The sequence below is a fragment of the Danio rerio genome, chromosome 12 (assembly GCF_052040795.2).
Source record: "Danio rerio strain M-AB ecotype USA chromosome 12, GRCz13ab, whole genome shotgun sequence".
NCBI lineage: Eukaryota > Metazoa > Chordata > Actinopteri > Cypriniformes > Danionidae > Danio > Danio rerio.
Genome location: NC_141032.1, coordinates 32,222,747 through 32,250,485, shown reverse-complemented (window position 1 = coordinate 32,250,485; position 27,739 = coordinate 32,222,747). Strand labels below are relative to the sequence as shown.

Here is a 27,739-nt window from a genome sequence, read left to right as displayed (position 1 = left end):
GAGAGATATTTGAAAAGATACACATGATTAAAGAAAGAAAATTGATCCAATTTGAAGCAAAAGCATGCATGATTACTGTCGAGTCCATCATCATCACGATTGAGTGTCATGGAGTGTGTTGTGTGTGTTGCGGCACTCGAGGTGCGACCCAAATGGGGATCAAATTATGGCACTACACCGAGAGAGTGCATTAAAGCATGCGTGGCGTGTAGGTGTGCTCTCGCTGGAGATTAAATTAAGATACTGAGAGTAAGAGTGCATTATGTTTCATCGCCCTCACAGAGAACATTGTGTGTATGAGGAAAGCTCTTCTTCTGATTTGCAGCGTATGGGTGAGAGAGAATAGTCATTTTTGAAATGTCATCCAGATTAAAGGCGAGGGGACTGATATGCAGAGGTTTTAAAATGCCCGTGGTGCAGTTTGTCCTGTGTCCTCTGTACCGTGGTAAAAGTGTACTCTACCTTGTCCTCTCGTATTTATCACTAACTCTAGGGAAAAAAAAAATCTGAATGCTTCGACTTGGTATGATAAAGTTGGATCGCCGCAAGATAAAGGCAAAGATATTTACAGTATTAGACGGAGGTATGTGTAAATTTGACTGTTGAGAATGGTGGATTTACAAGGTGGAAGTTATGTGTTAAAGCTTAAGACAGAGTAGAGCAGGTAAAGTCACTCTACTTTTGTCCTTCATTTGAGTTAAACAAGGGATTTTATTTATGTATTGGTTTATTTTTTCCCATAGCCATAGATTGCCGTTGTTCAAAAATGAACATATTACTAGAAAATGTAATTTGATTAGATTCACAAGCTCTAAAAAACAAAACAAAATGAACATGTTAATGAACAGACCTACAGTTGCAATCAGAATTATAAAACTCCTTTGAAATGTTTTTTCTTTTTTAAATATTTCCCAAATGATGTTTAACAGAGTAAGGACATTTACACAGTATGTCTGATAATATTTTTGTACTGGAGAAAGTCTTTTTAGCTTTATTTCGACTAGAATAAGAAAATATTACAAATAAACAATTGTCAAAAAAGTGATTTAAAAATCAAACTCGCACAAAATTTACATAATTTGTCATTCATTTATTCGGATAATAGTCTCTTTATTTATCTGGGGGGTTGCCACCGTGGAATGAACTGCCAACTGATCCAGCATATGTTTTACGCAGCAAATGCCCTTCCAGCTGCAACCCATTGCTGGAAAACACCCATACCCCCTCATTCACACACATAGCCATGCAAACTCTACACAGAAATGCCTACTGACCCAGGCGAGGCTCGAACCAGTGACGTTCTTGCTGTGATGTGACAGCACTACCCACTACCCACCAAAAAGTGTTATTTATGAGAGGCTTGTTTTTGAGAACTCATTTTTGAGAAAAGACATTATTTGTGAGATGCAAATGCACAAGTTCGAGATGAACTAATCTTATTACGAGTTGAAAATGAGATTAAGTGTATTAGAAATGCAAATAAACAATTTACAATTGTGAAAATTTAAAATGCGCCGAAAAGTACTTTTGTTTCAATAATAAGACAAATAAAAATATAATTTATGAGATACCAAGGCCCAATCCTAATTCTACCCCTTAGCCCTTACCTCTTCCTCTTGTTTGCGTGTTCACGTGGAGGGGTAGGGGTGTCCAAATTCTCTTTATTGTGAAGGCGTAGGGCTAAGGGGAAGGGCTAGATAGCCTTCCAAAGAGAGATTTTTCAGGACCACACTCGAAACCAAGGGGTAAGAACATTTCCCAGAATACACCTGCCACAACGGCTGCATAGCTGCATCCGGAAGTCAGGATATGCTCAAATTAGTATTGTTTGTCATTATTATTATGAATTTTTACAACAAGCAAACATATGTTTTAATATATTCATAACCGCATTCGTGTTTTAATGTCATATTTAAAAAAAAAAAAAACGCAACCCCCCCCCCCCCACCCCCCACTAAATTTCGCTATAATAACTAATAATAACATTGATGAATATGCCCAGAGTGTAAATGCACAGTACAGTTATGAGCTTATTGCTACATTAGATTATGATAACATAATACTGTTGCCTTCAGTGATTTCCTGAAGATAAATACCAAAAATTAATGCAACTGGAATAACTACAGCAGTCACCATCGTCTGATCTCATATGAAGCAAGAGCTCACAATGACAAATGTAGTGGTGTCCTTTTTCTTAGGGGTAAATTTTGAAGCCCTTAACCCTTCACACTCTGTTTGATGGGTAGGGGTACAACAATAAAATTGGGATTGGGCCTAAGTTGTAATTTGTAAAAAAAAAAAAAAAAAAAAAAAAAAAAAATACAATTTTGATAATTTAAAATGGACCAATAAGTACTTTAGTTTCAAAAGAAGACAAATGAAAATTTAGTTTATGAGATACTAAATCATAATTATAAAAAATATTTTCAATTGTGACAATTTAAAAATGGCCAAAACGTATTTTTGTTTTAAAACATAAGACAGAAATATAATGTATGAGGTACTACATTGTAATTATAAAAAAACAGATCTAAAATTGTGACAATTAAAAACGGACCAAAAAGTACTTTAGTTTCAAAAATAAAACAAAAATATAATTTTTGAGATACTAAATCATAATTGTAAAAAATATAATTGGTGACAAAAAAAGAGGCTATTAATCTACTGCTTTTAGAAAATGTAATTAGTAATAAATATTGTTTTTCCATAATCATGAAAAATTTTCCACCTTTTGTCAGAGTCAAAAAATTACCCCACTTATTACTTGTGCCACTTGTGGTATAATTGACTAATTCATTTTTATTATAAGACAGGGAAAAAATCTAATATTTGTTGAGCATATTTTATTTTTGTGCATATTTTACATTCGTTACATACCCCAAAGCCACATTTGGCTGAACCACATACTGTACATATTTGCATTCAAGCACTTTGATGAAGTATCTTTGAGCTGTGAATCATAGGGCCATGGTGTTTATATTTGCTCCAAAGGAAACTAGTCCAATGCCTAGCATGCCACATTTACTGCATTTACTTGTTAAGAGTGGCTTTAATGATTAATTGCATTCAGATACATTTACAAGACAATTGCATGAAATGAATGTGAATTCACTCTGTAGGAACTAAGTGGTGAAATTGTTGTGAGGAGAGTTGTGTTCTCGAATGAATGCAGACTCTAATTGGAGCGTCAGTTCCTGGCTCAGAAGAGCAACAGGATGTGTAATCTGCTTAGGCTGGTGGAGAGCTGGGCTGACAGCGCTGTGTTAATTGTTTAGCGTGTTTGAGATTGAGGTAGTGGAAGCTTTGGGCTGTCTCCTGGCACTCTCTAATGAAGCTGAGGAAATAAAGGACCCCGAGTCCCAACAACACTGTGCAATTGCGTAATCTGACTTCGTATGGAAAGGGACAAAGAGACTGCAGGCGCTCCACTAATAAAAAACACCTACACAATAAACACTTAAAGGTCTGTTAATTTAACACAATTTCTTTCCATTTGTAAGTCGATGGGAATTGTTGTTAAAAATAGGACTCTAGCAATATACTGCAGTTGTGTGGGTGATGCCATTTGATGTATGATAGAGGCTGCAGGTTTGTAATGAATATTCATTTAGCAGTAGAGATAAACCTTTTCTTCTGGATGGTGACCTACATCTTAATTTAATGGATTATATATTTAAAAAAAAAATAGGGCTAGGTTTTTATGTAGTACTTGTTAAAAAATGTAAACTTGCAAGAGTTTAAAATAATTAAATGATTAAAAGAAGTTTAAAAAGCCTATATAACAAGTCCTGCATATGCTTTTTTTAACTTAAAGGTTTAGTAATGATATTTTAAATTAGAAAGAAAGAAAGAAAGAAAGAAAGAAAGAAAGAAAGAAAGAAAGAAAGAGAAAGAAAGAAAGGGTAACACTTTACAATAAGATTCAGGCCCAGATTGGCTAATCAGGAGGACCGGGAGAATTCCTGGTGGGCCGGTCCATTTTTTTGGCCGCGAGGGCCGGTGTCCCTAGCTGCTTGCACTCTCAGCAGTGCAAACACACTCTTTTCATTTATTCATGTATTTGACCATAGCCTCACTCTTTTTATTCATTATTTTGTCGCAGCTCCGCTCTTTTTATTTATTTTTTCTCGCAGACCCGTGAGCAAAATGCAGCCAACAGGGTAATGATTACGTAATAGTAAATCATCATTCGACCCCAAACACTGGCACTTAAGTGAATATATGAATTTAAATAATTAATATTAATGAATAATACACCTGCTCAATAAAAATCTGATGATTCACTACTTAATAAGTCTGATATAATTTGATCAGAAATTTTAAAGGGGGAGAAAAAGATCGTGGTGAGTCACAGTGCAATATATATTTTTCTTCCCAACACAACAGTGCTATTGTGGTCCAGTGGTCAGCGCGTGTCACTACGCCGCCGACCCGTGTTCGAATCTCACCTGAATATGCATTAATATATTATTTTTATTGTTAAGACATATAATACTGTTAGGGTTGTTGAACATTTGAAGTTCTAAAGTAGCTGTTATCTTGAAAAAGACGCGGTAGTGTTGTTAGAAACTGAATTGGAAATGACCTTATTTTAATATAGTCAGTCGTGAACTGAGGTGGGCCGGTCTAAGGCTTGAAACTCCAGGGCTGAAAAGGAGTCCCACTCCAGCCCTGATAAGATTCATTAGTTAATGCATTTACTAACATGAAGTAATCATGAAAAACAATTGTACAGCATTTATTAATCATAACTGAACATTTACTAATGCATTATTAACATTCAAAAAAACATAAAATTGTGTTGTTTCAACTCATTTTAAATGAGTGCATTTAAAACACATAGGCAAACATCTTTATCCTTATTTTCTTTCTGTCAGTCCTTTTTTAACAGAGTAAAAACCTCTTTTGTTTTCTTGTTTCAAAGCCCCTTTTTTTACTTGATTTTAACAGTTTTTAAATGTTATAACACATGCTTGTTCATATTCATCCATCAGATGTTGCATTGTCTCATTACTGATGTTTCATCTAAATTGTTTTTTTCTCTCTGCAGTTGTGACTCAGAAAACCGTTACCTTGGCAACCCCCTCCGAGGAACCTGTTACTGTGAGTATGCTCTTACTCCAGCTCTAACCTTAAAGTAATCCCGTCGTACCTTGAAAATTCATCTGACTCTACAGACACTTTCAAACTAAGAGGCTGGCTGTGGTCTGCCATTTAATAAAATTAGACTCAGTCAGGGCTTAAGATGTCAGAAAACCAGGACTAAATTGCTATGGGCTGACGTACAACCACACAAGATAAAAGCAGAGGATGAGATATACTTATTTGTTAGAAATCAAAAAGTAAAGATAGATCTCATGAACATCATCTGATGATCTTCTACAACTTCTTTTGAAGACAGACTATGTGTTCAAACTCAAAGCACTAGGGGGCAGTCTTGTTTTATATCAAAATCTGGTTGTTTCATATACATCTACACTCCTCTTTCATTTTTTTTTTTTTTTTGCAATTACTATCAGCAGTCATCATGGAGTCTGAAAAGGCTAAATGCAGTCAGAAGCATTTAGGACATCAAATTTCACTCCGTTTGCAAATCCTGCCAGCATTATCCCCATTGTCATCAATCAGGATTAAATAAAGCCTTCAATTTATCAATCAATTTTCATCCACTCGGCTCTCTTTGCGTCTGTTGGATGGAGTGCGCTTGCTGACAGGCTTCCGGCCCAGAACACTGCCGTATATTCTCAGATAGTGTCCTGCAGAGGGAAGTGTTGCTGGAGAGGGGGTGAAATAAGAGTGTCAAGCCCGGTCAGAGTGAGTAAGTGAATGATTCCAACTAATTAAAGACACGAGCAGAAGTCTGGTGGATGTGGATCTAGTAGGCAGCATGAGCTCGCTTTCCTCACGCATGCAACGTTTGACTTGTGTATTTCCGGGGGCTGTGCGAGTAAGCGTGTTCTGTCACTGTTATTGACTCAGCCTCAGCGGAGATTGATCTTGTTAAAACAGACCTCCGGACCCAGTGGGATCTCTTGGTCATGCAAAACTTTCTCCCAACTGGTATACTCACATTCTGTAGGGTGACACCAGTTACATATCAGTGGGTAGTGTTGTTTTTTTTTTTAATACCCCGAGTTCACTGTTCTGCTGTTTAAATAAAATACATTACAATGATCTATAAATGTCTAAAGTCACACTATTAGCATTAGTGTTCAGTTCCAGTTTAATAAAAAAATGTTCTCATGTTCATAAATGTGGCCAATGTCAATGTGCTCAGCATGCGGTGTTTATATGGAAGTCCATAGAGTAGTAAGGTTTCTATGTAGCCAGTGGGGTTTCTATGTTTCACTGTGTCAGGTTTACAGTGCATCCAGAAAGTATTCATAGTGCTTAACTTTCCACATTCTTTTATGTTACAGCCTTATTCCAAAATGGATGAAATTATTTCCTCAAAATTCTACACACAATACCCCATAAGAACAATGTGATTTGTTTTTTAAATTGTTGCAAGTTTATTAAAAATTAAAAAGCTGCAAAAGCACATGTACATCCGTATTCACAGCCTTTGTCGTGAAGCTCTAAACTGAGCTCAGGTACATTCTGTTTCTACTGATCATTCCTGAGATGTTTCAGCAGCTTAATTGGAGTTCACTTGTGGTAATTTCAGTTGATTAGATATGATTTGAAAAGGCATACACCTGTCTATATAAGGTCCCAGGGTTGACAGTGCATGTCAAAGCACAAATAAAGCATGAAGACAAAGGAATTGTCTGTAGACCTCTGAGACAGGATTGTCTTGAGGCACAAGGCTGAGGAAGGTTACAAAAAGATTTCTGAAAGTTCCAATAAGCACAGTGGCCTCCATCATCCATAAGTAGAAAATGTTTGGAATCACCGGGCCCATCTAAGCTGAGTGATCTGGAGGAAAGGACCTTAGTCAGGGAGGTGATCAATAACCTAATGGCCACTCTGTCTGAGCTCCAGCGTTTTTTATTGGAGAGAGGAGATTCTTACAAAAGAACAAAAGGCATCTGAAGGACTCTCAGACCATAAGAAACAAAATTCTCTTGTCTGATAAGACTAAAAGTGAACCCTTTGTAGTGAATGCCAGGCGTTATGTTTGAAGAAAACCAGGCACAGCTCATCACCAGGTTAATACCATCCCTACAGTGAAGCATGGTGGTGGCAGCATCATGCTGTGGGGAAGTTTTTCAGCAGCAGGAACTGGAAGACTGGTCAGGATAGAGGGAAAGATGAATGCAGCAATGTACAGAGACATCCTGAATGAAAACTTGCTTCAGAGTCCTCTTAACCTCAGACTGGGGTGACAGGCAGGACAATGACCCATCTTCCAGCAGGACAATGACCCAAAGCACACAGCCAAAATATCAATGAAGTGGCTTCACAACAACTCAGCAAATGTCCTTGAGTGGCCCAACAAGAGGCCAGACCTAAATCCTATTGAACATCTCTGGAGAGGTCTGAAATGGCTGTACACCATTATTTCCCATCCAGTCTGATAGAGCTTGAGAGGTACTGCAAAAAGGAATGGGTGAAAATTCAGGTGTGAAAGACAGGTGTGCCAAGCTTGTAGCATCATATTCAAAAAGACTTGAGGCTGTAATTGCTGCCAAAGGTGCATCAACAAAGTATTGAGCAAAGGCTGTGAATACTTATGTACATGTGATTTTTCAAAAATTGCAACAATTTCAAGAAAACCTTTTTTACATTGTCATTATGGGGTATTGTGCGTAGAATTCTGAGGAAATAAATGGATTTAATCCATTTTGGAATAAGGCTGTAACATGAAAAAAAAAGTTAGGCTCTACGAATCCTTTCCGAATGCACTGTATGTGCCTGTGTTTTCACCAGAAATGTGTGTGATGCAACTAGAAGTAGCTCAAATTAACACTCATTTAAAGGTGCCCTATAATAAAAAAACTGGCTATACCAAGGCATAGTAAAATAATAAAAAATCAGTATATGGAAATGGGCATGCTGTGAGCCTCAGACACCACTGTTTCCTCATTCTCATGCAAATTACACGAGTGTAAAACTTTTATAGAGTAATAAATGAGCTTTTAAATCCGTTTCTGGAGATTTTTTTTAACTAACCAAAGCCATAAACCTACTATGTAGATATCGGATAACGATTTAACTTATTAAACCAATGCAGTATATGGCACCTTTATGGAAGAAAGAGGCAGGAAATGGGGAATGTTTCACAACTTTAATCATGAACTAAACACAAAACAAAAGTATCCATCTCAAGTTCCTTCACGGGTGTTAAACACTTCGGTCACCATGCACCGACTTCATTCTGCTCCCACGGCTCTCAGCACCGCCCCACATTTGTTACTAATACCAAGTCTACCAATCACAGATCTTGCCCTGTGTGGGATTTGGCCTGTCAACAAAACCATTAAGCAGCATAGCTTCAATGTTCATAAAAAATTACACAGTTAAAGTCAGAAAGCCACCCACTTTGAATTTTATTTTCTTTTTCAAATATTTCCCAAATTATGTATAACAGAGCAGGATATTTCTTTCACACCATTTGCTATTATGTTTTTTCTTCTGGAAAAAGTCTTATTTGTATTATTTCGGCTAGAAAAAAAACCCTTTATCTGCTCCACTAGGGAAAAAAAAAAAATTGGATTGCATTTCTCAACTCCTAATGTCACTAGTTAACACACAATGCATTTTTTTTTAACACATCCCATAATTTCTAAAATATGAATCTTTACCAAAATGGTGGATATTTCGGTGTAAGGTAAAAGTACCAGAATTAATAAAACATTTTTGAATGCTAAATCATTTTTGTTTTTTGAAGTATGTCACAAAATATTTCATATGGTTATTTAAAATAAAATTTTAATGGCCTGCGGCCTCATGCCAATGCACACCTCCCACCAGTGCTGATATACAGCCATATCGCACTGCTACTCGTGTGATATTGCCCATTTGTTATTAATTTTTTTTTCAATACTCATTTAATAACTTGTAACTTTGTTTCTGACATCGCTCTCAGACCAGCTGACATATGAAACTCACTGACATTCACTTCAGATTCACCATTCGGTTTCATTGCTGAGAAAGTTCAGCATATATCACATAAATGGTTTAAGAGCACGCTGCGGAGACCGTTCAAGCTTTGTCACCTATGGATAGTTGCATCTAAAAGTAATTTTGAAAGTGACAGTGTTCCTTCTGGAAGGATGATTTAAAGGAAAAGAAGGACTGATGATCACAGCAGCTGATCGGTGTCTGAAAGCTGCATAATCCTTCAAGCAAAAATATAGAAAATTAGCGAAACTATGGAGGCTTCATGTCACATCTGAATTGATTAAAAGCTTATGAAGACATCTTTCGAGTTGATGGGGAGTGAAAAAGATGTTTACAATGCCATATTGTGATTCACACAAACAGCTGTTCGACGTGAGACGCCTGTGGCAGCATTCAGTCATTTAACAGCCCAGGAGTTAAGAAAACAATCTAGACATTTCTTTGTCTTTGAAATTATGCTCAAAAGAGATGCCAAGACCTTGAAAAAGAATAAACCCACTGCAGCATAAAATGTCAGTAACAGATTTTGTAGTCTGAAACTTTTTGGGCCTACTTCTAGTTAAGATTAACAGGTTCTTTTATGTAACTAACAAGCCCAGATTTCAAATACTTGTAGACATCTTAAGAACAATTGAGCTTAATGAGAGTGTATGCTTATTAAAGCAATGACACACTCAGAAAGGGAGGTATTAATTTACTGCAATTAAAGTGACTGATGATTCATGTAGCTCTTCAAAGTAGCCCTCTTATTGAAAGAGTAAATGTGCTCCTCTTCTTTCAGTCTGTTCTATAAATGAAGCGTTTCAACCATTTACATGACAGAGAATTGCATGGTGTGGTTCATGTTCATATGTTATGTGATGATTAACAATAGGCTCTTTCATCTGAACAGATAACCTGCTGATTGATTACCAGTTCACCTTCAGTCTGCTTCAAGAAGATGACCAGCACTACACTGCCATTAACTTCATGGCCACTCCTGAACAGGTCAGTCATTATCTACTTATTTAACTCGTACTCAATCCGCCAAAACTAGCACTTCTTAGGCTGTTTTAAAGTCCAAGCTGCAGTTAGTGTTATATTAGAGCTACAGTGCATCCGGTAAGTATTCATAGTGCTTAGTTTTTTCCACATTTTTAATGTTAGCACTTTATTCCAAAATGGATTAAATTCATTTATCTCCTCAATTCTACACACAATACCTTATAATGACACTGTGAAAAAAGATTTTTTGAAGTTGTTGCTAATTTATAAAAAATAAAAAAGCTGAAAAATCACATGTACATAAGTATTCACAGCCTTTGCCCAATACTTTGTTGATGCACCTTTGACAGAAATTACAGCCTTAAGTATTTTTGAAATACGATGCCACAAGCTTGGCACACCTGTCTTTGGAAATGTTTCCCATTCCTCTTTGCAGTACCTCTCAAGCTATATCAGGTTGGATGAGAAACGATGGTGGACAGCTATTTTCAGATATCTCCAGGGATGTTCAATTAAATTTAGGTCTGGGCTCTTGCTAGGCCACTCAACGACATTCACCGAGGTGTTGTGAAGATTTTTTGGCAGTGTGTTTTGGGTCATTGTCCTGCTGGAAAATGAACCGTCACCCCAGTCTGAGGTCAAGAGCACTCTGAAGCAGGTTTCCATTTAGGATGTCTCTGTACACTGCTGCATTAATCTTTCCTCACAGCATGATGCTGCCACCACCATGCTTCACTGAAGGGATGGTAATAGCTTAACCCCAATTAAGCTGCTGAAACATCTCATGAATGATCAGTGGAAACAGAATGTACCTGAGCTCAGTTTAGAGCTTCATGGCAAAGGCTGTCAATACTTATGTACATGTGATTTTTCAGGTTTTTTTATATTTAATAAATTTGTGACAATTTTGAAAAATTCAATATATATTTTTTTTCACATTGTCATTATGGAGTATTGTGTGTAGAATTTTGAGGAAATAAATGAATTTCATCCATTTTGTTATGAGACGGGAACATTAAAAAGTGGAAAAAGTGAAGAACATGCACTGTATATATTGTCATACAAATATTAATCTTTTTCTCTTTTCAATTTATAGACCAGCAAAAACTTGGACATGTCCATCAACGCATCAAACAATTTCAATCTGAACATCACATGGTCTGTTGGATCAACAGGTACTGATTAGGCTTTTCTATGAAATGTTTACTCTTTGTTGTTGGGTAATAATTTCTGCTTTTGTAATGGTAAACAAACATATTTGTTGAATAAATGAATTAAAAAAAAAAGCCTTATTCATGCATTAAAAAACAGGCTGAAGGGCACAAAGGATATTGTGTCTGGAGACATGTTATTTAAAAAGATGGACTATTTTTAACTCCACACATCACTTTTGCCTCACTTGTAATGGAAAACTGAAAAAAGTAAGTGTTTAAACTTCAAATATGGTTTTACTGTGAAAATTTAGCTGCCAGCATACTTAAAGCATAATGTTAAAGATTTCAAAACTAAATCAATAAAAGAAAAGGTGCCGTTTAAATGATTTTAATAAGAATAATAATTAATTTAATCTAAAATGACAGCAAATACTTTTTTTTTAATATTCCTAAAATAATTCTATTTTAAATAAATGAGTTTTTTAAGTATCACAGTTGTCACAAAATATCACAGAGCACACTTATTTTCAGTATTGATTTTATTAAATGTTTTATTTGCACCAAATCAGCAAATTAAGAGTTTTTTGAAGAATCTTGTGTCTTGATTAATGTCTCTGCCATTAAAAACATTAAGGGCCCTATCATACAACCGGTGCAGTAAGGAGCAAGAAATGTTTGGCATGATTTGCTGCTATTTTTAGACCAGTGCAACTGTAATTTTCACATTTTCACCACATTGTTTAAATAGCAAATCCATTTGCTCCACTTTGTGGACTCATGGGTGTTCCGGTCTAAAATAGAGGTGTGTAAAGGCGCATTGCTGTTGTGTTGCTTATTTGAAGTGCATTAGTTATGCGCCTATGTGGATTCAAATGCTTACACATTGCTTAATACACACAGGATGTACAGCAATACACAAATATCTTTACATACGATTAAAATATTTAAAAATATATATTTACTGCATAAATATGAAAACTCCTACCTTCATGCCTCATCTTAGGGGGCTTTTTCAGTTTATTCATGACAATTTGCATTTGTAAAATGTCATTATTATTAGCAGTATTATTTATTATATGCATATTTATATTTGTTTTAGTAAAAACAAGTTTAGATTTGTCCACCTCTTGGGTTTTGGAGACGTATGCATCACCATATGGGGCATAGTAACAGAACTTGTGTTTGGATATAACTTTGTTTTTTGACCACACTTCATTATTATTGTTTATTTATTAGTTTGCTGGAAATTAAAACAGAATTTAAAAATAGTTTTGAAACAAATCGTTGCACTTAACAAACTAAATTAAATATATAAGCTACTTGATACCTTCAGTGGAGTGCATACAAAAGAGAAAATTAAAAGAGAAAGTAAAGAGGGCGAATAGAGGAGGCTGGTTCTTTGTCTGCAAATGCATTTTTAAAATGTACTAAAATAGAAAAGCAGACATTTTAAATGAATATCAATATTTTACATTATTGCTTTTGTTCTTTGTTTTTGATAAAATTGTTGAAACCTTGAGCAGAAGAAACTCTTTTAAAATCGTTAACTAAATTGTACCAACCCAAAGTTTCAACCAGCATGGTTGTATCAACGTTATTAATATCATAACAGCATAATATCATAATGGTTCTGACACATGGATGCTAATGCATTCTTGTTTGACCGCAGTGTTTTCCTGGGTTTGTTGGCCATTTTATAAAAGACAGGCACTCAAGGACGTCACCATTATCCTCTGTTGTTTGTGTCTGTAATCACCTTTTCGTCCAATAGTCACCAGCTCATTTTTTTAAATGTGACTGACATTCTCACTCCTCTTTAACAGGTTCGCCCCTCTCCTCCTCGACCTCCCTGCTTCCCTCAATTAATATTTGAAGTGGTGTCTTTCTGTTTAAAGGCACTCTCCCCTGAGAAGGGCTTCTAACAATAGTCTAGTGTGCGGCTCTGAATTCTGGGGCTGCGGCATCTTCAGGAGCACTGAACGATTTCAATTAAGATAAACATTGGCACGTAGTGGCATTTGGGTTGTCATTTTGAGGGCTTTGTTTCATAGTACTGGTTCGGAATGACGATTGGTGGGTCTTAAGTGTTCTAGAGGAGGACTTCAGAAAAGTTTCAAAAGTACCGATAAAACAGGACAAAGCGTTCTTTTCTTTTCAGCCCTCCCAAGTCGTTTATTGTTAGATTATGGTTATATACCTGCTACCCAATATGTTTAAAATAGATAATGAAATTGTCATGCTGAAAGGTTGATTTTAAAACTCATTTTCTCCCTGAATAAGAAATATCAACAAACAGCTAAACCAGTGCATTCGGTCAACATTGTTGATTACTGGTGCAATTCATTGCATTTGCAATGCTCTCGTTCACCCCTATTTTAATAGCTCAGAAAGCATTAAGTGACGGTCACACTACATTTTAACCATGAAATATTATTTTTAGACCTAACAATAAATTTAGCAAATGATATGATGCCTTGCTTCTTTTTTAAAATTGAGTATATGAATGCAAAATCACAAAAAAATGCACCAAGAGGTCAGTTTATGACCTTTATGGGCAAACATTTTGGTTCTGGTTTAAATTTGTATGTATAAGCGTATATAAAAATGGAAGCTAATGAAGAATAAAGCATAGCCTGAATGATATGGAACCAAATCAGTGCCAAAAGCATTGAAATAAAAAGCTTGTCCAATAGCATTCACTGAAAAGAAATAATACATTGAATTAACAACTGCTTGCATTTTAATGACTTGAATGATCATGGTTTGTATTTTTAGGTTCTAAAATTTAACATAGCTGTTTATTTAAGTTCTGAATATTTCAATCCAAACACATTTTCATACTTAAGGCTGATTTATACTTCTGCGTCAAACACCGGCGTACACCTTCGTCAAACACCTTCGCCGTGGCTGTCGCCGTCACTGACGTGCACCTCTCAAAAATTGTAACTACACGTCGCAACATTGCGTAGCGCAAGCTCTGTGATTGGTCGGCTTGGTAGCGCTGACAAGTCGGGGCGGGACAGAGAGCTGCGCGAATGGCGCGAGCGATTGTTTACAAGTGTGGAGTCCCGTTAAGGAGCTCCGGATGGAAAGTTTTGTTTTGTGTTTACCTCATAGTTAAAGTTGTTGCAGGTCCGCCGGTTCCTGCCTCAAAATGAGCGAGTTTGAGCCACTTGTACATCCCGAAAGTGTTCAGGAAACGCAAAAAAGCAGCGAAGAAACTCGACACAGAGAAAGATTTACACCTCACTGCCAACTAGCGTTTCGGAAGTGTTAATGCAGACCAACAGAGACAGTGCGCAAAAGTATAAATGCACAGCCACGCGCGTTGCATGCGCCGTGGGTTACGCCGGTCACTTGACGCAGAAGTATAAATCAGGCTTTAAATTCAATACGTCATATTCAACTTGCAGATTTGACCTCCAAAATATTCCGTACTGTTTAAAAAAAACCATGTGTAACATTCCAAAGGCAATTTTCAGCTTATTTTATTTTAGTTCAAAAATTCGCTTTCATAAATTCAGTGGTTCAAAATCGACTGTTAAATTTCGACATTACACTCATGAGCGTCAGGAAAAGCAATAGATTGCATATAGTAGATTCGATAGATTGCAGATAGTTTTTTCCCCTGCAGGGGAGATGGTCCAGTTTAAAATTTTTAAACCAGTAATTAAGTGAGAAAAAAGCTAATAACAGCACAAAAGTAGCATTTAGTCTTGAACTCTTGTAAGCCCACCAGTCCAAGCAGGGGCGAACCTGTGAATTTTTTTCCAAACTTTTAGGATACTGGTGATCAGATTTGCACAATCCATATGCACAACGCTTTGGCTTGTTTCCCTCATTCAAAAGCTTGACAGACCTCCAGCGCATAGGTGTACGGTGGTTTTCGGGTGTGATTTAGCAAAGAGTCAGTTGATTGATTAAGTTGTGTCAAATGGCATTTTATATATATATATATATATATATATATATATATATATATATATATATATTTACATTCATCTATTCATTTTTGATTTCTTCCTACAGCTGGGACCATCTCTGGAGAAGAGATTCCTATTGTGTCCAAGACCAACATCAAAGAGTACAGAGACAGTTTCTCTTGTGAAAAGTTCAGTTTTCACAGCAACCCAAACATCACATTCTATGTGTATGTCAGCAACTTCTCATGGCCAATCAAAATACAGGTAAGGACTCTTTTCCTCTGGTTTGTCAGCTATTGAGACTTCAAAATGCTGCTTTTTTACTTTTGGGTGACACGTGAATCATCCATCTCCTTTGTGAAATGGAAATCTACAAAAACAAATGTTTCTAAAACAGTGATACAGCGATATGAAAATCAATTATTCAGTTATGCACTGGGACAAGGGTGCATCTTATGGTCCATAAAATTGAATCAGCTCTTAAGTGGCAATGTGTTACATTGCCAGATGCCTAGACGACGAACATGAAATGACATTGCTGGAGTAATGTGTAGACTGATGCTATCTATCATGGAAAAACATTTACGTTGAATCTCCAAGGTGGAACATCACTCTTATTATGAACGATGGTTGCCGTCTTTATTGCCTGCAATCAAACAGAATAAGACAAATGCATTCGATTGCACAGGTAGTTTGGTTTTAGAAGGGAAAAAAAAACTTGTCTGGATGAAACCTCTAACCTATTTATATCTAAATCCATTTACAGCTTAACATTATTTAAATATATTAGGTCATTCCAGTGTTTCTTAAAATGGTGAATATAGTCATGCTTAGATTTTATTCAACAAAAATGTATGACAGTAGCTTTGTTTCCATCCAAAGATGCAAATTAAACTTATGCGCAAACAGGAATATTACATAAAAGCCATGCGAATAAAGCAGCATTTCCATCCAAAGAGAACAAAATCGTCAACTGGTGGCAAAAATCAAAAGTAAAAATGGAATTTGCTGCGATAGGAGAAGCTGCGTGAAACTTTTTTTAATTTAATAAATTACTTGCGCCTCAGAGGGGACAGTATGTTGACATGCAATGAATGTGTGGTGATGTTTGAAGGCCTGAGATGCAGAGCACAGACGCCTTGATTTTGGAGGTAATTAATAATATAATGACACTAATACTAAATGATTACAGCATTTTTGAATGGCCAAAATAACATTTTCATGTTTACAATGTGGTCAGCCTTCTGGTTTGTCCATTCTCACTAATTTTTATCATTACACTTTTTTTTTAATGTGCATACTGGAATTTATTTGGTAAAAGTGTTTCCATAAGAGTTTATGCACAGTTTTTCTCATCGAATAAAAAATTATCTGCTTATGTTTTTTATGTGCATTTTCAAAACTTACAGTATTTGCATCATTCCATTAATCGTTTTTTTATATCCAAAATCTTCATAAAAACAGGTGGATGGAAACAAAGCTATTGATGTAACAGTAGACACATTTATAATTGTTTCTATTTCTAATAATGCTCCTTTGAACAAGGGATTTTGAAAGAAATATACCATGGTTTCCTCAAAAAATAGTAAAGGGCACAACTGTTTTTACAATGCTTTCTTAATAATCATGTGACACTGAAGACTGGAGTAGTGGCTGCTGAATCTTCTGTCATCAAAAGATTAAATTGCATTTCAAAATATATTTAAATACAAAACAGCTAGTTTAAATTCTAATGTTTGCCAATTTTACTGTATAATTGATTGTTAATGCAGTCTCTGTAAATAAGCTTGAAGTCAACCTTGAGAACTAAAGAAGCACGAAAAAAAAAACAACAACTTTAGCCTGAAACCAAAAATTCTGTATGCACTTGGCTGAAAACCAAAGCTGTTAACGCTTTGTAATAATTATTTATTATTTTATTTATTTATCTTTTAATAAGGTAGTTTTAAAAGACTTTTAAAATTAAACTTAGTAACCTATTACACTGATTTTTTTATACAATATAACCACATTTTATTACGAGTAAAATTTCACTGATCGAATCAAAATATGTCATTTTAAAAATGTTGTCATGACAGCACAGTTAATGTTGTTGGTGCATGATTTACTTTTCTGGTGAGTATGTGCAGAATCAGAAAGAGCTTTATGCTACTACAGTGCAACAGAATGACAGAGACATATACATATATATATATATATATATATATATATATATATATATATATATATATATATATATATATATATATATATATATATATATAAAAAATAGAAGTAAATATACAAATTGACAAGTGTATGTACAGATATATTACTGTATACAACATTATATGTGCAGCTGTTATACAGTATATGCATAAACAAGTATATCTGTACATGAGCGCAATACCACAATATCCTAATTTAAACTCTGTTGGTCTCCCTTGCACAAGCTAGTCAGCATGAAACCAGCCTCACACCATACAGTTACCACAACAGTGCAGTAGCCTTTTTTTCAGCTCATATTTTGACATCAGATGATAACTTTCAGTGGCCAAAAATTTGATGCATTCCAACTGAGAACAAATTAAGTGATTATCTAAGTAAATAAGTAACTAATCACAACTAATCAATGATACAAAGTTTATTTAGCAATTTTTTTCTACTCAGTTTCTGTTAAAAATAAATTCTACTTATCATGAAATGGTAAATATCTACAACAAACAACTAAAGCAATAATAAACATGGTTAAATAAAGGGTTTCTGAGGGGTCTTAAAAAGTCTTAAAATGTCTTTAATCTCAAAATATAAGTTTTAGGCCCTAAAAAGTCTTACATTTACTGAAATATTGTGTTGTCAGTCTTAAATCTTTTTTTAAACTGGTATTAATTTTCCTTTGTTCATGTTTTGCAACCCAATCTGGTCATTACCACCCATACAATCACCAACAATCCATCTCAATAAAACTTTTTTATTTCATTTTTAGGTAATTTCAGGTCAATTCAGGTCATTTTTAACTCTATTTATCGTAATTGTTTAATTATTTTCCTTAAAATACCATTTGTTTAAAAGTGCTCAATGTATTTACTGCTGAGGACACCGACCTGGACAGGTTGTTGTGCATATATTTAGTTTATTCTAGTTTTTAAAACTTTTAAAACATTTGTTCTATTATTATTTTTTTTTTTTTTAAAGAAAGTTTATGGTAGAAAAAAGTGTATGCATACAAGTAGAGCTTGCTTGTTTTTGCACAATATTTAAATATTTTGCTTTATAAATAATTGTATTATTAAATTATTATTGTATTATCAAATGTATTTAATTAAAACAATTTTTTGACAGGGCAAATAAAAAAAATCTTTTCCATTTTCGGCCATTTAAAAAGTTTTTTTTTTTAGCGTTTAGCCCTTTATGAGTCTAAAATTTTATTCATAATGGTCTTAACAATGTCTTAAAAACTCTTGAATTTAACTTACTTAACAAATTTACAGTTTTAAACAAATTATTTCAGGCTAGTTTGAGGTTAAGTTTGTTATATAACTGAATTTTTTAAGATCTTTCCCTGAATTAATATAATCCCTGGAGAAATAGCATTTACTTGACCACAAAATCATTTTAATTAGCATCTTGGTTTGTGATCATTGAGACTTGTTTATGTGTGTGCTGGAAGCTTTAGCAAACGCTCTGCAACAGAGACTCATCCACCCTGACAGTCCCCTCTCATTGTGAACACTGCTCTGATCGTTCTGCCCCAGGCTCGATGACATCAACACTGTGCTATATGGGTGTATGGTTGGCCCTAATCAAGACCGCACCGTGGAACAGTTAGTTTCCCAGAACTGTGAATTAGACATAGATTTGTTTAGGCATTATGAACTCACACCTCAGCTGTGACTCTGGTCTTAACGACATAATATTCCGGTGTGAAATGCCATCACTTAGACTGGTCATGACAAGTAGACACCATCACAGAACATATGTAACCTCATCATTACCCTTCGGTGAGCTTCCCTAACAGGGATAGTTGACCCATAAATAAATATTTGCTTTTAATTTACTCACCTCCAGGCTATCCAATATATAGCTGAAACTGTGTGATTCGTAAAATGTAAGTGGACAGTTATTGGTACATTGGAATTTAGGATAAAATAAAAAACATTTAGTGTGTTAAAGATTTTGCTACTCTTCAGAAAAAGGAAAAACAGCAGGGTTTTTTCCCTGTTTTCTGATGTCAGGAAGCACTAATTTCATATTTGTTTTGCCTTTTTTATTACATAGACAGCTGTTGTTTTAATACACGTTTTATTAAAAGCCAAGTTTTGTCATTGGTGCATGTTTATTTATTCTCAAATTGGTAAAAGGACAGTGTAATTCTGAAGCAATATGTATGATTAGTTGTATTTTATGATGATAATTATTACTTATTTGATGTAGCTATGCTTTTGTCATTTGTATTAATTTAGCTTTGTTTTTATTTTAGCTTTAGTTTCATTTATTTGACTAAAGTCTAATTAAATGCTACTTAAATTCAGGGTAAACCGTTTGAATGGATTTGTTAAATGGTTGTCCTTAAATTCATTTGCTTCATCTTACTCCAGTTAGTTGCCAAGGCAACATTTCTAATCAAGTTTTCCATATAATATTTATAATTAATTTAAGCTTAATTTTAAGTAGTATCAGTTTTAGTCACTAGTAACAGCAGTGTTTGGGATTGAGCTTTAAATGGTTATTGTCCAAGGCAATTGCTATTTCTTGCCTATTTATACAAGAGATTTAATTGAACAATCAGCTTAATATGACCAAATATAATTCTGACTAGGTGATTAGAACTCTTCTTCAAATTATCTGTGTGCATATTGTCTTAAGTAACATTAAGTTAAAATTATACAAAGTGAATCCATTTGTAAATGAAAGAAATAATTATCAATTTGCAGTGCTTAATTTGTAAATGAATAATTCCCAGAACAAAACCAGGAAATAACATTTTTTGTGACCGACGTCCAACACCCAATTTTATTTTTCCCGGTACATGACATCATTAAACGGTGATAGAGCAAAAAAAGAGCATCATGCTTCTGAACGGTCTTTAATTATTTTCTGCCATTTAATGTTATAGGTTAGTCATGGTTAATAAAAACATGTACAGTAGAAGTCAAAATTATTAAATACCCTGAATTATTAGCTGTTTATTTTTTCCCCCAATTTCTATTTATTGGAGAGAAGATTTTTTTCAACACATTTCTAAACGTAAGTTTGAATAACTCATTTCTAATAACTGATTTATTTTATCTTTGCCATGATGACAGTAAATAATATTTGACTAGACACTATCAGACACTAGAAACTAGATGCTATACAGCTTAAAGTGACATTTAAAGGGACATCTCCAGATTCTTTCTCCCACTCTTCCTTAAAACATTTTGTGGAGGGGGAAGTAACGGATTGTAGTTGTTCAAAAATTATTGATAATGTTTTTTTTTTTTTACTACCTTTACATGTTAATTGTTAAATATGTTAAATTTGAAATAAAAGCATTGTCATGCGTATAGACAGGGTGCGTTAGTCTGTCTGCTTATGTCATTGTTAGTTGGTGCACACTGGGTAATATTTGCTCTCCCGTCTCTAAAGGAAAAAAGTAATAACCTTCAGTACTGGTAGTAAAACATATTAGAGCGAATATGATGAACACTTATAGCGGCTCTTTAGAGAATTCAGTGTTGAACAGGTTTTCTATGCCTAGCGGAGCTATTTATTAAAAAATCCAGCACAATAAAGGAAGATTTCATCTGGTCGATATCCATATGGTTTATAAAGATAACCAGCACAAATCCTCTCAACCTTTCTGTCGTTCATTACCGTTCACCAGCTGTGCACCGAGACGCTCTGATACTGCCTGTCATTTGTTGTCGGGACTATCTCCAACAGCGAGAATACACCAAATATTGATCTGCATTCATTCCTCTGTTCCTCCATCACGTATGAGATGAGTTCCTCTGATAAGGTTCATTTATTTACGCGCTCTCGCAGACCTTCATCTCAGTTGAGCCGTGTTCAAGCAGTAATAGTTTTCTATTAGATTTCCCAAAAGCAGAGTCACTTATTTACCATGGAGGTGCATCATTAAATCAAATAGACCCCCGTGACACGGCGAGCTCGCTCTCCTCTGATGTTTATGATCAGAAAGTGTGATCAGCATTTATTAGCTTACTGAGGAAATTGGGTCCGTGAAAAGCATGCACACATATGAAGACCCCGACCACCTCTGAAAGCATCAGATATTAGATATGGAGAACTCAAGTGCTCTCGTTGTGCATGAAACCCAATCTGGCAAAACATTACTGCTGCTTAACTGTCTCAGTGTCTCATGGGTCAGTGTGAGGTCAGCCGGGATGAACTAGATGAATAAGCTGGATCTGTTTCAGGGTTTTTATGTAACAATCCACAATGTTACAATCCACAAATAAAACATCTCAGTGAACATAATTAAATATAAAGTTTTTTTTTTTGTTCAAAATAATTAATTGCAGCGGATTTGTTGGTAGTCATGGTGCAGTAAATATGTTGGTGCAAAACTTAGCATGATTACGGTGTACATGATAGCAGGTAGTCTAAGTCTACACATGCACTACATCCGAACTTAATGTTGAGTAGTGCTGCGCAAAGATTAATCGTGATCCAATATATATATATATATATATATATATATATATATATATATATATATATATATATATATATATATATATATATATATATATAGATTAAAATGGCTCATTTGAATTCTGCATTCAGAATATGTGTGCTACCCAAATAACAAGTTTTTGAGAACTGGTTTCTCAAGCCAGGTGGCGCAATGGCGCATTAGTCCAGGGGCTCATCTCCTGTTTCCAAATGCTTCACAAACTGCTTGTGAAACTGTTCTAATTGGTGATGAAAATAAATTATGTCCAATAAGATGCACTTGTGTTTCCTAACTGTTTATTCAGTTAAACATGAATTTTGAACTGTAGGCCTACAGAAGCTCGAGAGTGTTTTTTTTTTTTTTTGATCACCTTAATAATTGAACTAAACAGAAATGGAATTAAGTCGTGGAGTATGCATAAATTAGTGGATAAATTAAAGTAAACACCGCAATCAAGTTATTACCGTCATGTAGGAATTTTAGCCATATTTTCTAAAAAGATCCACACCCACGGCTGTCAGTAAAGGGCTGTACACACACACACACACACACACACACACACACACACACGCCTTATTAAATTTCATAACACTTTCACTAGTCCTCACCCCCTGATTTGCATCTAATACCCCAGTTTGTCACAGCGGCATGAATGAAATGTTCAAGAAGTAAAGTGAAACTGCCGAACTGCAGTTAAAGTCAGGCTGCAGGCATCCTGCTGATTTAATTCAGAAAGGCACTTTTTTGTCAGAGGCTCACCGGTCAGGTATACATCCACGCTAAGCTATCAAGGTGAAAGTCACCATAGCTTGCGTAGAATAGACCCAGCTCCCAAACCAGCAGCATGCATATGTTTTACGCAGCGGATGCCCTTCCAGCTGGAACCCATCTCTGGGAAACATCCATACACACTCATACACTACGGACAATTTTTAGCCTACCCAATTTACCTGTACCAGATGTTTTGGACTATAGGGGAAACCGGAACACCCGGAAGAAACACACGCGATTGATGGAGAACATGCAAACTCCACACAAATACACCAACTGACACAGCTAAGGCTTGAACCAGTGACTTTCTTGCTGTGAGGCGACAGCGCTACTGCGTCGCCTATATATATATATATATATATATATATATATATATATATATATATATATATATATATATATATATATATATATATATTATATACCGAGCTTAATGGTTTTCTGATAGTTTCTCTCTTTCCTCTGTGTCTGAAATGCTCGTTAAGGAAATGTTCCTGACGTTCATGTCCAGATCTCGGATGCTATTTAGTGCTTATTCCACAATATGATGAGCAATAACTATGCAGTCTAGTTAAAGTCCTATCAATTTATACAATGAGCTAATGGATGGTGATTAATGAAAAAAGGAACAACTATGATAAAAGGGATTCTTTCAGTTGGAATATCTAGGTTCATTAATGTTCACATTAGTGTTATCACTGCGCAGCCCTAATTTGACTCTGGCAGCTGATTTATGTAGGAATAGTTTGATCTGAGAATCTATAAAAGTTGAAAAACGACATGGGTTGCTGAAAAGCACAGAGGAAGGGCAGTGGAGATAATGATGGTAGACCAGCAAGTGCTGAAAGTCTCTTAACATTGTACCTAAGGATGCAAGATATCACAAAATTCCACAATTGTTATTTAAATTATCACTCAATTAATCAATTAAACCCTTAACGTTTCTGGATTCCTCTAACTAATGACTCAACGTACCATGTGTAGCATAAATGTCCTTAAAGTGTTAAAGGCCCATTTAGTTATAGGCACACTTCATCAGGTTTGATGTTCTATTAACACTGCTATAGCCAAATCTACCAGTTCACTTATATGTTAATACATTCATATTATTGATTAATGCACAATGGATGTGACACAACACACAACACAGCACAGCAACCCCACACCTTAAACTGATTCTCTGTTCTGTTTTTCCAAACACAATAATGGAGGGCTTTTTAAATTTGAATGTGTGCTCACTTCATTTTTTCCTGGCATCTCTTGTTTACATTTTGTGTGCAGGCTGCAAGCTTTTCAAAACTATATTTGTTAATGTCACTAGTTGTAAATTTAGCCACTACACAAACTCTGTCAGCCCATACAGATGGTTGAACTTAAAAAAAATATGGAAAGTCTTTGCCCTAAAAAGCTAATTTCGTCTTGTTGAAAAAAATTATGCTTTTTAAGTTTATTGTAATGTGTCAAAAATGAACATAAACCCAACATTAGACAGCCTAATCTTACATGTAGTTTTTACATATTTTGTTTAATAAAGGAAATCAAGGTATGGGTTTTTTTTTATACAGTATGAAATCATACTCACAGTGATCAGCAGAGATTATAAAATTTGCACTGTATCCTCTGGTGACCTAAGTTCAAAGAGTCAGTCATGTTTCCTTGCACATCGTTCCTTTGACAACAGACTAGAATAAGCTCTGTTAAGTACATTCAATTTAAACATTTCAATAGAATAAAAAATGTCATGCAAATTGTACAACAAATGAAACAAATGGAGTGAGCAAAAACGTTGGTATTTATGCTTATTGAATCATAATTGAAGTATTTTGAATTAATACAACTTTAGGGATAACAGTGAACATTTTGTATCTATGAACACTCACACTTAATTAGCTCTAAGAGGGAGCTAATACTTACAGGTGAAGTCAAAATTATTAGCTTGCCTGTGAATTTCTTTTTCAAATATTTTCCAAATTATGTTAGAGCAAGGAATTTTTTTTTTTAGAATAATTTTTTCTTCTGGAGATTTTCTTTTGTGTTTTTTTTTTTTTGGTTTTTCAGCTAGAATAAAAGCAGTTTAAAAATGTTTCAAAACCATTTTAAGGTCAATATTATTAGCCCCCTTACACTATATATATTTTTTCAATTGGCTGCAGAACAAACCAGTGGTATACAATGACTTTCCTAATTACCCTAGCTTGCCTAATTAACCTAGTTAAGTCTTTAAATGGCACTTTAAGCTGTGTAGAAGTAGCTTGAAAAATATCTTGTAAAATATTATTTACTCTCATCATGGCAAAGATAAAAAATCAGTTATTAGAAATTAGTTATTACATGTATTATGTTTATAAATCTTCTCTCCTTTAAACAGAAATTGGCTAATGATAATTCAGGAGGGTTAATAATTCTGACTACAACTGGATATGCAGAATTATTTTCTATGCATGTGATATGTCCTGATGTGATTTATAATGTCCAATTGACCTTATTTACCAGAGTTAACATCCATTGCATTATTTATGGCACAACACGGTATGGTCTCATTGGGAGCAATGGCTTAAATGTCCAGATGTGGGAGCTGCAAAACTGTTCTTTTCAATCCTAGCATCTTGTTTGTGTGTCTTTTGGGACAAAAAATGGTTCAGCCCTAATGGAGTGTTAAAGCTTTCTCCAGCACTGTTTTTAACCCCAGCCGTGCTCCTCTGACAACAGCTTAATGAAATGAATGGGTTCTCCAAAGGACCTGCCTCACACTGCCATTGTTGCATTATTCATCTGGTGAGTCAGGGTGACTTACAGATTTGTACATTTAGAGCATTAATCTGTTTATGTTTGTTGTTGGGTATTTGATCAAGTAGTTATTTTTCTTGCCTAACGGGATGTTTTGTGAACGCTGTTTCTTGACACTGTGAACACTTGAGCAACTTTTCAAAAATGTGTTGATGCTCAGTTAATGGCCCTGCAGTGTTCACTGCCAAACATGATGTCTTATTCAGACAGAGCTTGGCTATGAATGTAGCTTGTCTGCTGAATCATTTTGCAAATTTCTGAATAAAACATCTTTGACTAAACAGAATTATATAGCCAGAGTAGTTTTGCCAAAACATATACCACTTAGAAGTATGACTGGTTCTCTGCAATGCTCCTAACAACATGCCTTCTCATTTTCAAATACTAATATTATTATTTATAGCAGGGGTTCTAAATTAAAAGGTCCAAACCCGAATTTTTATTACGGTCTAAGGTTCGGAACAATTGATATTACATAACTTTTTTTTTTAATATACATCCATAACATGCATGACAAGTCAGCTAATTTTTTTTTCTTTAGATTAAGTGGCATTTGCATTCAAAACAGATTAAATACAATGCGAATGTGGCCAAACCACTAATGTAAGTGCATTTTTGTGCAAAACATAACAAAATATGTTCCAATAGTATCTGGATGCAGCCATGATGAGGCAAGCTGCGACTGCATATCTCAGAGATGCAATGTCAGACACAATGCACTCACTGGAGCTAGTGACGTCACTGTGAGTGGTAGGGTTAGGGGTGGCCATTAAAAAGCATTGCAAAGATTGCAACTGCACCAGGTTTGCATCCAGACCCCAAAAAAGGTGAAAAATACAAAAGGTGTGTAATGAAAACCTTTGGTCTTATAGTTTTGCGGTCCTCGAAATACTGCCGTTTAAAATGTTAGTGTTTTGTTTCATAGTGGCCTTTCACATTTCCACCATTTACAACTACATCTGTCTCATTACAAATCAAGCAGAATGCCTTTGTGAGGGCCTTTGGCAAAATAAACACATACTTATCTGTCTATTCAATTTTGAACTGTTGATTCTCTTCATCAAATTTTTTGTTTGTGAAAATGATCGCTTTGCTGTGGTGCGTTAAAGCAGATGCACATGCACGATTAGACAACTTGATCAAGTGAAGCCTCTTATGATCACTGGATGGCATGACAACAGTCACCAGGATAGCTTTGAATATTTTGCCTTCAATTTTATTTTGGCCTGTGTTTTTTTTATTATTATTATTTTTATTATTATTTTCTTTTTACAGAAACCAAAAAAACTAACTTGATTTGCAAGGTTTATGCATTTATCGATGAAGGAAATTCACAATTTGAATCCATTACACATGGTCTTGCAATACGAAATGGAGTCAGGTCTGGATTGAATATCCTCGTGGTCTAAAACCAGACTAGAGTCCAGACTTTGAGAAGCCCTCGTTTATAGTATTTATTTGCAAAAAAATTCCGGTTTTCAAATCTTAAATAAAAGCGTGTGTATGTGTGTACAGTGCTCAGCACAAATAAGTAAACTCCAATATAGGTAATATATTTTAGTGCGTTTGAACAAAACAAATTTATTGAACACAAACACACACACACATTGACCTAGAGCGACCTAGCATTTTTAAAAATAGAAGTAAAAATACATGTAAATTGAAGCAAAATATTGCAAAAAAATTCTAAATACAAAATTGAAACAAGATTTTAGTATATATTTTTGTTTCTTTTGATATTTTTTCCTCATTTTAATTTATTTTAATTTGATATTTTTCCCTAACATAAATGTGCATCTACTAATTTTTGGAAGTTATTTTCTTAGATAAGCTCCTGGTTTAGCTTCAATACTGACTGATCTAATGCATATGCACACATAAAATATTCTGTTTAGCATTTTATAGCAAATATATGAATGAGTGGCCAATTATTCAAAGCAGCACTGTGTGTGTGTATATATATATAATGCATATAATATATACAGCATTAAGTGAATGTTGTATCACTTACAAATAGTTTTTAAATCAATGAGAATAGTACTGTTATTAACTTTTATTAATAAAAACTGTTGTGACACTGAAGACCAGAGTATTGACAAATTCAAAAATAAATATATATTTTTTAAATTATACTCAAATAGAACATTCTTTCTGATCCCAAATGTTTGGCAAGTAGTGTACAGTTTTGGAAGATTAACAGATGATGTCAGAATATAAACTTTCGGTGAAACATCCCTTTAAGCTCTGCATGCAAAAATCCAGCCTCTTGCAATTATCGACTTTTATCCCACATGTCATTATTTCCCTTCTTTGGCATGCTGCGCTACACCTGTGCATTTAAGTCTAATGTAAACCGCAATCCCAGAAGGCAACCGTTTGGCATGTATGTAATG

General features: G+C 34.8%; 1 protein-coding gene and 1 long non-coding RNA gene across 3 annotated transcripts in view; both read left to right on the top strand.

Moving 5' to 3' along the window:
• LOC147834503 (uncharacterized) overlaps positions 1-27,739 on the top strand; it is a 755,156-nt gene that overhangs the window by 458,734 nt on the left and 268,683 nt on the right. The gene's annotated exons all lie outside the window — the stretch shown is intronic.
• The window catches only part of atrnl1b (attractin like 1b), a 191,197-nt gene that overhangs the window by 96,837 nt on the left and 66,621 nt on the right, over positions 1-27,739 (top strand). Inside the window, exons 21-24 of one of the 2 annotated variants that reach the window (XM_087276489.1) lie at positions 5,051-5,103; positions 9,959-10,053; positions 11,147-11,225; positions 15,234-15,391. In XM_087276489.1, the coding sequence (XP_087132615.1) occupies positions 5,051-5,103; positions 9,959-10,053; positions 11,147-11,225; positions 15,234-15,391 (385 nt within the window). Of the gene's footprint in view, positions 1-5,050; positions 6,237-7,797; positions 8,612-9,958; positions 10,054-11,146; positions 11,226-15,233; positions 15,392-27,739 lie in introns of those variants that run through there. The other variant, XR_015504231.1, reaches the window with a different exon arrangement.